Source organism: Centrocercus urophasianus, unplaced genomic scaffold (genome assembly GCF_019232065.1).
Source record: "Centrocercus urophasianus isolate 14NV4802_14NV808 unplaced genomic scaffold, USGS_Curo_1.0 seq_73, whole genome shotgun sequence".
NCBI classification, from domain to species: Eukaryota; Metazoa; Chordata; class Aves; order Galliformes; family Phasianidae; genus Centrocercus; species Centrocercus urophasianus.
Genome location: NW_024885344.1, coordinates 1,300,569 through 1,311,948, shown reverse-complemented (window position 1 = coordinate 1,311,948; position 11,380 = coordinate 1,300,569). Strand labels below are relative to the sequence as shown.

The window sequence follows — 11,380 nt, the reverse complement described above, 5'->3', positions numbered from 1 at the left end:
GGGAAGCCCTTGCGTCCCATGAGCCCAACGCGGCCACCAGAGCAGGATTGGAAAGGCCATGGGAAGCCCTTGCGTCCCATGAGCCCAACGCGGCCACCAGAGCAGGATTGGAAAGGCCATGGGGATGCCTGCCAGGTTCAGAAGGCAGAGAAAGACTGGAGGGCGCATGAGAAGTCACCGTGCCACATGGACTTGATGCAGCAGGTGGAAAGGGACTGGAGGAGCCCCGCTAGGTATGCGGATGCCTGGCCACGGCCAGATGACAGCTGGAGGAGGCCTGAGAGCCCAGCACAGAAACTGGAGGATGACTGGAAGGGGGTTGAGCACAGCCATGACTCAAACAACCCAGAGAAACCATTAGAAAGCGATTGGGAGAACAAGAAATTCCTTGTATATCACGTGAGTATAGAATCACTGCAGCTACTGCTCGCTAACCACGTCCCTCAGTAGGAACACCTGGAGCTCTGGAACACCTCCAGGGGTGCTGACTGCACCACCTCATATCCAACCTGAACCTCCCCTGGGGCAGCTTGAGGCCGTTCGCTTTCACCCCATTGCTGTTAGCTGGGGGAACAGGCCAACCTCCAGCTCACCACAACCTCCCTTCAGGTCATTATAGAGAACAGTAAGGTTTCCCCTGAGCTTCTCTTCTCCAGACTGAACAACCCCAGTTCCCTCAGCTGCTCCCCATCAGACTTGTGCTCCAGAGCCCTCACAGCTCCGGTGCTCTTCTCTGGACACACTCCAGGGCCTCCATGTCTTTCTAGTAGTGAAGGGAGTATGTTGGGAGGGGTGAAAATGGAAATGGCAGGGACCTGTCTGCCAGGTGTGGAACCAGCACACCCCTTTTCCTGAGGTCTGAGAAGCAGCGTTTCTGCTCCAGCACTGGGAGACACAGGAGGAGATGGACACAGAGGCTCAGGCTGAGCTCTCGCTTTCTCTCCCCGCAGTCGCAGCTGGATGGGAGCTCCAGAGCACCGCAGAGCTCCTCGGGAAGCCGGCTTCCACACGGGAGCACCAACGAGAAACGCACTAAGGTAGGGCCCGGGGCTCCCCGCCCGCCCCGTCGGCTCCATTGGCTGCGGGAAGGGGGCGGCCGGGCCGGAGGCCACCCGCTGCCATTGGGCCGGGCCGGGCCCTCCCAGGAAGTTTGGGGTGGGAAGGGGAGGAAAGAAAAGAAAAAAAGAGAAAAAGTTTGAAGGGGAAAAAAAAAAAAAAAAGCCCTCGGAAAAGCTCGGGGCGGGCGGCGGAGCGAGCGGGCATGGTGGGGCTGCGGGAGCCGCCCGGCCGCTGAAGCCGCCCCGCCGCCCTGGCTGCCCGCAGCCGGCCCCGCCGCGCCCCCGCCATGACGGTGAGTCTGGAACGGGGCCCCGCGGCGCTCTGCTTCCTCCCCCTGGGCTGTTCCCGCTCCGGGGGGATCTCCCGCTGGGGTGTGGGCGGCACTGAGACGGTGCGGGACCCGGGCTGCCTGTGCTCCCGGTCGGGGGTGGGGTGCGGTGGAGGTGACGGGCCGGCCCTCGGCCTTCCCCGTGTGGAGGGGCGGTGAGGGGTTCGGCGTTGTGCTTTGGCTTTGGGGGCCTTTCCTAGCCGAGCCAGGTCTCTTTGGGGGAAGAAGTGGGCTTCTGGGGCCGCCGGGAACCCCTTTGTGATGGAGGGAAGGCGGCCCGGGGTGAGGTCACCCTGCAGCAGGTGACCTCCAGAGGTCCCTTCCACCGCCGCTGTCCCGTAGAGCGAAGTGTTGCTCTGTAGCCCGAGAAGCCGTAGGAACCGCGGCCTGGAGCTCTAGCTCTGTTGCCTCCTATCCTCCGTTTCTTCCCCCTGCCCTCTCTGTACCACCCAGGAGTCATTCTTCCACTCCCACCCTATCTCCTTTCCTTCTTTGGTGTTTACATTCTTAAGATACTTGCAGGCTGTTATCGCAGCCCTTGTGTCCTCGTGGCAGCCCAAACAGGCAGCCAGCTCCCTGCACCAGCCATCACCCCTGCTCAGTGCTGGATCCCCCCGGTGCCTCCTCTTGCATCCTCACATCTTCGTTGTTTGGAGCCAGCCCCAGATATCCGGATAGCTCTGCTTTCCTGCCCGCTTCCTCCTCCTGCCCTGGCCTTTTCCTCTGACGGGGAATTCAGCTCAAACTTCGCTCTGTTCTCTGCCCTTATCCCAAGTGCTTGTCTCCAGAGTACAAAGCTGAAATTAGTGGTAGACAGGGAAGAGAAAAAAGCAGCTTTAAGCACTTTGTGGACTGGTGTCTTGTCCACCAGAAATACTGTGGACAGTGGCAGAGCTGTGTCTACGAGGATGAAGACAGGGAAAAAGAGGCTGGTTGTGTCTTGCACCATTTGTGTGCTTTGGGACTTTACTGGCCCCGGTGCTGTGCCCATGGCAGTAATAGGGCAGTGTGTCTGGCCCTCCTGCCCCACGCACATGTGTGCTGGGAGAGAAGGTCACGCCAAACATTTCACCTCCTTTCCTTCCCTCCTGCCGCTCCCAGCCTGGAGTCAGTGCTGAAGTCACTGGATTGGAAAGGATAACGGCACAAAGGGTGGAGCTGTCGCCACAGGGAAGAAATTAATTTTCAAAGAACTTTTGCAGGGCGGTGGGGATGTCCGGGTCTAGGGGAGTGGACGAGGGGATGCACGTGGTCCCCAACCATTCATCACCTCTGCTCTTCGTGCCTACTTTACAAAGCTGAGTGGTGGGCTGAGTTATTTGCCAGCTCGGGAGGAGCTGGAGCAGCAGAGCTGGGAGGAGGAGCAGCTCCAGCCTGCTTGGCTGAGGGCGAAGTTGGGGAGAGCATTTGCCCTGAGTCAGCTTTCCAGCACGGCACTTCTGGAAGGAGCTGAACTGGTTGGGATGCCGGACAAGTGGCGTGAGGTTAGGAGGAGGTGAATGGGGGGGGGAGCTTTTTAGAAGGGAGTGAGCTGGAGGAAACCCTGCTTGTTCTCCATAACCATGGCCCAGGGCTGGGCAGAGGGTGGGCTCTAGAAGGAGCAAAGTCCCCAGCATCTCAGACAGGATTTGTTCTCCAGCTCTGGTTGTAATTCCAATTTGATCTCCAGCCTCAGGCAAAGTGTTGACACGCTGTGTGTTTTCACAGCTGTTAAATTGCCTCCTGCGCCTTTGTGGTGAGGGCTGGTTCATAGTGAGCTGCTATAAGGCTGTAATTGTAATATGTGAGCAGTGGGGAAGGTGCTGTGGGAGGTACCCCTGGGGCATGGATGCCCAGGTTGGAATGAAATGTGCCTGCTTCCCTGTGTCCTTCTCCAAAGCCTGGTCTGGCTTGTGACAGAGCCGTGTTCCCTTCCACACAGTTTCCTCACCCCTATCTCTCTCTCCTATCTCTGAATAAATATCTCCAAGGCACCTTGTAGAAACCTCCCTGCTGTATATTTTTCCTTTTTTTTTTTTTTTTTTTTTTTTTTTTTTTTTCTTTACTCTTTCCTTATCTCCTGTTTCCTCTTACAGGAATGATTGCTAAATGCAGTCCTCCTCCACCACTGGGTCCTAAACTAAACCCCCACGTTTCCTCAAAGCAGTGTGGGGCTCTTCTTGTTTCTTATTCCCCTTATGGGAACTCTGCTTCCCGCTCCCCCAGCATGCAGAAACCTTTTGTGGGTTCCAGCAGTAAACCTCTGCTTTGTCCTTTCCTCTCCAGCCAGATCTCCTCAATTTCAAGAAGGGATGGATGTCCATCCTGGACAAGCCAGGAGAGGTAAGCCCTACCTGGAGCCTACTTCTTGCCCTAGCCCTATTGGTCAAGTTCCTTGTGTGAGCAGTGGTTTTTCCCTTCCCCTCTCGTTGTGCTTGCTCCTGCTGCAGGTAACTCATGCTTGAGAGACCCAGCATTGTATTGGGTGCATTCTGAGCTGAGAATTATTACGGGCACTTGGAAGGGACCTAGAAAAGGGGGGAGAGCCTAGAAACGGAGAGGTCATAGGGTAGCACATCCCTCCTTGTTCCAGCACATCCCTCCTTGTTCCTGCACTTCCCTCAGTAACTGTCTATCCATTTCCCTCCTGTCTTTTCCCCTCCCTCCCCCCAACCCATCTGCTGGCAGTGGAAGAAACACTGGTTCGTGCTGACCGACTCGAGCCTGAGATATTACCGGGACTCGAACGCCGAGGAGGTAAGCATGGGTGGCGTCTCCTCACCCCTCTGTTCTTTCCTGCCCTTGTCCTCCTAGTGACAGGGAGAGTAACATTATCACTAGCACAGGCACCTCATATCTACACAAGGGAATGTGTCCCATTCCAGTGAAGCTCTAACATCTCCTTGAGACTTTGTTCTGACCCATCATTCTCCATCTGAAGAGCCCCTCGGGGCTGTCAAGGTTTGAAGTGAAGAGAAAGGCTGACATGGGGGCAGCTGGGCTGCCCTGGTGCTCTGCCACTCTTCTTTTTCCCATGCTTTGGTTAGGGTGCAGGCAGATGGCAGGGTCTTTTTAAGAGATGGGCTTTGCTTACACCCTAGAGGGTGGCTGTGCTTTCAGGCTGATGACCTTGATGGCGAAATCGATCTCCGCTCCTGCACAGATGTGACAGAATTTGCGGTGCAGCGCAACTATGGCTTCCAGATACACGTAAGTGCCTGGAGTGCAGCAATGAGGAATGCCTGGTGGGATGGCTGCTCCTTCCCCATCTGCATCCCTGACACAGAAATTTGGGCAGTGTAAACTTCATGGTGTCAGGATGGCAGGGTAGTTGGTGGTGTGTCCAGCACTCAAAGGGTTAGAGTGCAGCCAGCTGCCCCTTTGCTGAGTGGTGACAGAGCCCGTGTCCTGTCTCTGCTGCAGACGAAGGATGCCATCTTCACACTGTCAGCCATGACCTCAGGCATCCGGCGCAACTGGATTGAGGCTCTGAAGAAGAACGTGCGCCCTGTTAGTGCTCCAGATGTCACCAAGTAAGAGCTGCCTGCTGGCGGGTCTCCTGCTTGTTCCTTTCTTCAGGAGGACACCTGAAAGGTCCTTGGCAGGGGTGGAGCAGGGCAGTGATGATGAGAGTGACGGGCATGCAGAAGTGATGCTTTCTGGGGGCACAGTGTCTTGGCAGGCTCCTGTCTACCAGGAAGATATTGTATTGAGCAGAATCGTAGCATCTGTTCAATTTGGAAAAGACCACTAAGGTCATATAGTCCAACTACTGACCTATTACCAGTAAACAGTTTCCCTCAGTACTGCATCTACCTTTTTCTGGAAAACCAGCAGTTCCTCGTACTGCCCGCAGAAGCCTGCCCCCAAACCCATTTTTTTATCTCCATTTTGCTGCTGGAGCTTGGCTGAGACTCAGGGTGAATCCTCCCCACCTCCTGGGGAAAGCCTGTTTACCCATACATGCAGACAGAGCTGCCAAGTGATGTGATGCAACCACTCTTCTCTCACACAAGGTTTTTCACAAGGCTGAGTTGAGCAAAAGCTGAGCCTTGCAGCCTTGCGTTTAACCAGCAATGCAAGGGGGCTGTTTGTCTGTTCTTTTGCAGTGCCTGTCCTTCACATGTTATTGCTGTGGTTTCAGGCTATCTGACTGCAACAAGGAAAACACAATCCGTAACTGCATCCCACCAAAGAGCTCACTGCGAGTGGACGAGCAGCAGCAGCCAAGTTCTGAGGGAAGCACCAAAGGCAGCACTTGGAAAGCGGATGGGCCACGCCATGCCTTTGACTACGTAGAACTGTCCCCCTTGCAGCAGGATCCCCAAAATCAGGGGTCCCCACCGAGGACAAGAGGGAGTTTGAGGGTGTCAGAGCGAGTGTCCAAGCATGAGGATCTAGAGCGGGATTTGGCAGTGCGTTCAGAGGAGAGGCGCAAGTGGTTTGAGAGTCCAGACGGCAGGGTCTCCAACAGTGATGGCCCAGGGGGAAACTTGTCCAGCAAGGTGGAGGAGCCAGACTTGCCTGCTGCCCCACTTTCAGAGGAGCAGCGAGTTCGGCTGAACGAGGAGATAGAGAAGAAGTGGCTGGAGCTGGAGCGCTTGCCCTTGAAGGACTCACGGCGAGTGCCCTTGACAACACTGCTGAACCAGGGCAAGGGGAACCACGGAGATGCCAATGAGGCACTGAAAAAGGAGGTGAGAGCACTTTGGAAGATGGTTTTCTGGGGGGCGTGATCCATGCAGCTTTGTGCCTCCCTGGTGGCTCTGCGGAAGAGCAAGGCCACCAGTGTTGGTGGCATCGCTTGCGTGGATCTCTGTTTCCTGGCAGTGTGTTTGCTGTCTCCTGTCTTGAACTGTTCCCAAGTCAACAAACACATCACCTCCCAGCCCTGGGAAAGAGGTTGAGCATCTGTCTTCTGTCCCTGGCACAGGTCCAGTCGCTGCGGGCGCAGTTGGAGTCCTGCCGGGCCCGAAACGAGAGCCTTCGGGAAGCTGCCAAGTCCCAGGGAGATGGCCACATGCCCCGGGGGTACATCTCTCAGGTGAGCAGGATGGGTGACCCCAGGCTGGGAAATGCCAGAGCCTGGACTCATTGCCAAGCAGGTATCGCTAATCATTGGGTTGCCATGGTGGCCACAAATAGGCTCAGTTGTGATCAATGTTAATTACATAAAGGCTAGAGTGCGTATTAAAGAGGCTGGAGTTGGCAGGAGGCAGTGGCGCACACATGCTGTCAGGAATTCAGGATCTGTCAGTTGAGGGAAGGGAATTTGGGTTCCTGGTGAGCTCCTCTTGCAATGGACTGGCTGCACCCAGCCCAAATAAAAGCACAAATCACATGGAGCAGTTCACTGGTACTCTGCAATCTCAGTTTGCACTTACAGCTCACGGGTCTCCATGTGGTCAAAAGAAAACAAAAAGGAGCAGGGAGAAACAGCATCTTTTCTTCCTGAGGCTGAACTTCACCTTTCCCAAAAGGTCTCATTTTCTCTCAATTTGCCTTAGTACCATTTGAAAGAGAGGGAGAACAAGTTGGTGAATTCAATGGCTTCTCAAGAATAATGTTTTGGCCTGATCTGATGGCAGGCAAATCTTCCCCAAGGGCCTTGGGGCATGAGTCCAAGATGGGAATGTCTTGCTTTGCTATAACACAACTTATCTACAGCACTAGGCATTGAAAGGGCCAGCCACCAGAAAAAGTATGAGCTGTGCAAGAAGATCGCTAGCAGTCAGGCTATAGGGAGGGAGGTGTTTGTAACAGCGCCCAGCCAAGGGGAAGGTATCACTTTTCTGAAGCAGAGGCTCAGTTTCCATCGATTCTGGGGATGCTGCTTTATTTAAAAGGCAAATAGTGGATGCGGTTCCAGCAGTACATCCTGGTAGAAAGGTCTTGGCATCTCCTGATGGCTGAGTTGTAATAGAAGAGGAATGTTTTTTCCTCTCCAGAGCACGCAAGGCTCGCAAGATTTGTGAGCTGAATGCTTGTGTTTCATGATCAAAGTACCAGGAGAAAAAAACATCACAGAAAGGGGTCTCACTTGTCTCCAAATGGCCCCAAACTAGGGAGGGGTTTGCAAAGTCAAGCATCATCCCAACAAGTTGCCTGTCCTCCTGTCCACATGTCTTAGAGTCAAAGAATCACGGAGTATCCTGAGTTCAAAGGGACCCACAAGGACCATTGAATCTAACTCCTGGCTCCACGTAGGACTACCCAAAATTCAAACCTTGAGAGCTTCCTGAACTCTGTCAGTGTAGTGCCATGACCACAGCCCTGTCCCAGTGCCCAATGACCCTCTCAGTGAAGAACCTTTTCCTAACCTCAACCTGAACCTTGCCCTAATATCCCACCTGACTGTCCCAAGTCAGCTCCGTGTTGTAATGTGTCTGCCACTTTCACATCCCTCACCCTTCCCTCTACTGTCCTTTCCCCTGCGTGACAGGAGGCCTGTGAGCGTAGCCTGGCTGAGATGGAGTCGTCACACCAGCAGGTGATGGAGGAGCTGCAGAGGCACCACCAGCGAGAAATGGAGCGGCTGCGGCAGGAGAAGGAGCGGCTCCTTGCAGAGGAGGCTGCAGCAACGGCGGCAGGTGGGAGCAGAAAGCAAGTCATGTCCCCACTTCCTTCCACCTCTCCCAAATGTCTCTGACTTCTGCCAGAAACCTGCCACCTTCCTGTACCAAAAGTCTTGTAACTTGAGTCCCACTGCTGAGCCTGCTGTTTGGTCTTAGAGGAAGCTTGGCTTTTCTCCCGCCTATGCTGTGAAGTCTGGTCATGCTGGGATGCCATTTATTAATCTCCTTAGCAGCACTCGGTGCTTTGGGATAATCCTGGGAGGTGGGAGTTGGTCAGAGGGCAAAAGGTAAAGGAGGAGGAAGAAGTGTAGAGTGCACATCTTTGAGCCTGAGGCACCAAGAGCTGGCTCAGTTGCATGGCTGGGTTTCTCCAGATGTGCCCAAGCTGGCATAGCCTGATCCCGTGTCTCCCATTGCATCTCTCTGCAGCCATTGAAGCACTGAAGAAGGCCCACCGGGAGGAGATGAACAAGGAGCTGGGCAGGACACGGAGCTTTCAGCAGTGTGGCTCTGTCACAGACGCCCTCCAGAAGCAGCACCAGTAAGAAGTCTCTCCTGCTTCCCTTGCTCAGTGCTTTGGGCAGAGCCTGTTGATGGCACAGGAGCCACAACCTTGTGCCTCTCTGACAGGTTGGATGTAGACTCACTGAAGCGGGAGCTGCAGGTGCTGTCAGAGCAGTACTCCCAGAAGTGCCTGGAAATTGGGCAGCTAACAGAGAAGGCAGAGGAGCGGGAACAGATGTTGCAGCGCTGCCAGCAAGAGGGGAAGCAGCTCCTTCGGAAGAACCAGGCAAGAGAAGGGTTTCCCTGCCCTTAGGGACCACAGAGCATCCTCATTCTGGGACTGCCCCTGTCTAAATGGGGTGTCTCTTTATTCATATTCTTCTCCTCTCAATATGTTACTGGGGCCAGGACTGAAAGAGAGCCTTGTGGCTGTGCCATATCTGCCTTTTTGCCTGCAGGAGCTGCAGATCCGCCTGTCGGATGAGATTGGGAAGCTGCGAAGCTTCATCACCTCGCGGTGCTCTGGGGACCGATCTCCGCAAAACAACGAGCGCAACTCCTGCGAGCTGGAGGTAGGGGATGCTTAGGATGTCCCCAGCAGTTTGGGCTCGGAGTAGAGGGGACTGGGAGCCACACAAGGCTGCAGGGCTGTGCAGGAAGGAGGTGCGCAAGCTTCCCCTGCGTGTCTCTCCCGGGGCACCATGCATCACTTCCCGCTTCCTTCCTCCTCCACCACCGCACTTGCGCTAGGGAGGACGGCCTCTACCCAGGCTGTGTCTCTCTGCTTCCCCCTGCCTTGAGTCACCGCCTGCTCCTCTCCCCTGAGCCAGGTGCTGCTGCGTGTGAAGGAGAATGAGCTCCAGTACCTGAAGAAGGAGGTACAGTGCCTCCGGGAGGAGCTGCAGATGATGCAAAAGGTTGGTGCTTCCCTGGGTCTGCTGGCTGGGGCTGGGTATTGCATCTCTCTCTTACAGCAAAGCAGAGGGACTAGGAGGCTGCATAGTGGCTGCAGGTTTCAGACAGGGTCATTTGGATGCTCAGGTCAAACCCTTGTGTCATGTGTGCTCCTTGTCCCTGCTTTCTTGCTGAGCGACACTGCCTCATTGCAGTATTCCATTACTTGAAGTGTGGCTACAAGGAGGGTGGAGCTCTGTCTTCATGAGGAACCCCATGGAGAAGACAAGCAGCAGTGGGTGTAAGCCCTACCAAGAGAAGTTTCATCTTGACGTATAGTTTGTTTTGTTTTAACATTGAGAACAGTGATTCATTGGAACAACCTCCTCAAGGACATGGTGGTATCCCCACCACTGGAGGTTTCCAAGAGGCAGTTGGAAAAAGTTCTCAATAAGCTCACTTAGGTTTCCTTATCCCACTAAATATTGAACCAGCTGATCTTTCAAGGTCCCTTCAGACCTGGGTTGTTGTATGGTTCTGTGAAATCGTTGCCCACTTTGGGCTGAGGTTCAGGCTTTGGGCTGTGTCCTCCCTCACCCACTGGCCTCACCTTGACACTTGAATACCAGCTTGAGAGTTGCTAACTCTTCTCCCTGTCTGGCAGGACAAGAGATTTGCCTCAGGGAAATACCAGGACGTCTATGCAGAGCTGAATCATATTAAGGTGCGCTCAGAGCGAGAGATTGAGCAGCTGAAGGAGCATCTGCGCCTGGCCATGGCAGCCCTGCAGGAGAAGGAAACACTGTGCAACAGCATCAGCAATTAACGGTGAGCACTGAGGGGCTGTTTATGTTCCCTCCAGGCTTGGGGGACTGAGATCCACTTTACTTTGGGCAGAGGCAAGGCAGCTTCTTCCTGCTCCATATGGTGGTCAGTGTGGCTATGGCTTGACCCAGCCATCTTCCTCCAAGCACTTGCATAGGCAAGCATAGGGATGGAGCAGTGTGAAGCCATCACGCATGTTCTGGTGTCCAGAGCAAACCTTCTACTTTCTTGAACACTGTGGCCATCAGGCTTGGGGTCACACTGTTCTGCCAACGCTTGCTGGTGGGCACTGACCAGTCTTGAGATGTGTGGGATCAGAGCAGGCATGCCAAGCATGTCAGAACCTCCTAGAATGGAGGCAGAAAGGACAGCATTTCTGTGCTGAGTGCGATCTTTCCAAACCTGTTTTATTTTTTTTTCCTTCTCTTTCTAGGTCTACTTCATTTGTTTATCTGTTCTTGTTTTTTATTTGCTCCGTTCCTCACTTAAGGAGAGAGGGAGGTTGGATCTCATCCTTGGCGAGACATCTCTCTCCTCAGCCAGCTCCTCACTTCCCTCCCAAAGCTTTCGATGAAGCCTTTCCAAAACCTTTTTGCCTTTGTATCTGAGCACGTTATTTGGAATGGCTCCTTACATGCACCTTCTTCAGGATTTTATACGTGAAAATTGTATTTTATAGAAGAATTTTGTTTTCCCTTGAGAAAAAGAGGAAAAGGAGAGGGAAAGCTTCTACGTCACCAGCATTTTCTAACCAGAGAAAGAGAATATACTCCCCACTTCCTCAGCCCCCCCTGCTCCCAGCCACGTATCTGCCTTTGGCACTCCCGTTCCCTCTCTTCCACCTGTCTCTGGGGCCCCATGGGGATGTATGGGGACACGTAACAACATCACTGCCCCAGCACCCAGTGGAGGAGACACCCAAGCCATAGGAGGAGGCCGCCTGCCGCAGCTGCACCCACCTGCAACTTTGAAAGAGGAGACCTTGGCACGAGGCTGCACGATGGAGCTCTCAGTGACTGTCCTTCAGCTCTGCCTTGGCACAGCCTCAGCTCCAGGAGCCTCCCCACTCACCCTCCCTCGGGCTGGGGAGAGCCCGACATGTTAGTGGCAGAGGAGCTGCTGTTCTGCCACACCCTTCAACTCTTAACTTAATAAAATCTTCCCCTTTTGCTGAGAAAAATGTGTTTGCTGAGGGCAAGTCTTGCTACGATGCTGA

The 11,380-nt window shown here is 54.2% G+C and overlaps 1 protein-coding gene across 2 annotated transcripts; it reads left to right on the top strand.

The window, feature by feature from the left end:
- Nucleotides 1–1,322: 1,322 nt before the first annotated feature.
- LOC122170707 (TRIO and F-actin binding protein) lies at nucleotides 1,323–11,344 on the top strand. 2 transcript variants are annotated; one of them, XM_042837838.1, is made up of 14 exons: nucleotides 1,323–1,351; nucleotides 3,653–3,709; nucleotides 4,055–4,123; nucleotides 4,487–4,576; nucleotides 4,790–4,899; nucleotides 5,511–6,063; nucleotides 6,300–6,410; nucleotides 7,809–7,956; nucleotides 8,371–8,482; nucleotides 8,572–8,731; nucleotides 8,904–9,017; nucleotides 9,276–9,362; nucleotides 10,004–10,167; nucleotides 10,598–11,344. In XM_042837838.1, exons 1-13 carry the CDS (start codon nucleotides 1,346–1,348, stop codon nucleotides 10,163–10,165), a joined length of 1,779 nt encoding a protein of 592 aa, XP_042693772.1. In that variant the 5' UTR covers nucleotides 1,323–1,345; the 3' UTR covers nucleotides 10,166–10,167; nucleotides 10,598–11,344. The 2 variants fall into 2 exon arrangements, with proteins under 2 accessions (XP_042693772.1, XP_042693771.1); XM_042837837.1 differs by lacking the exon at nucleotides 1,323–1,351 and adding an exon at nucleotides 2,836–2,871.
- Nucleotides 11,345–11,380: the final 36 nt, after the last annotated feature.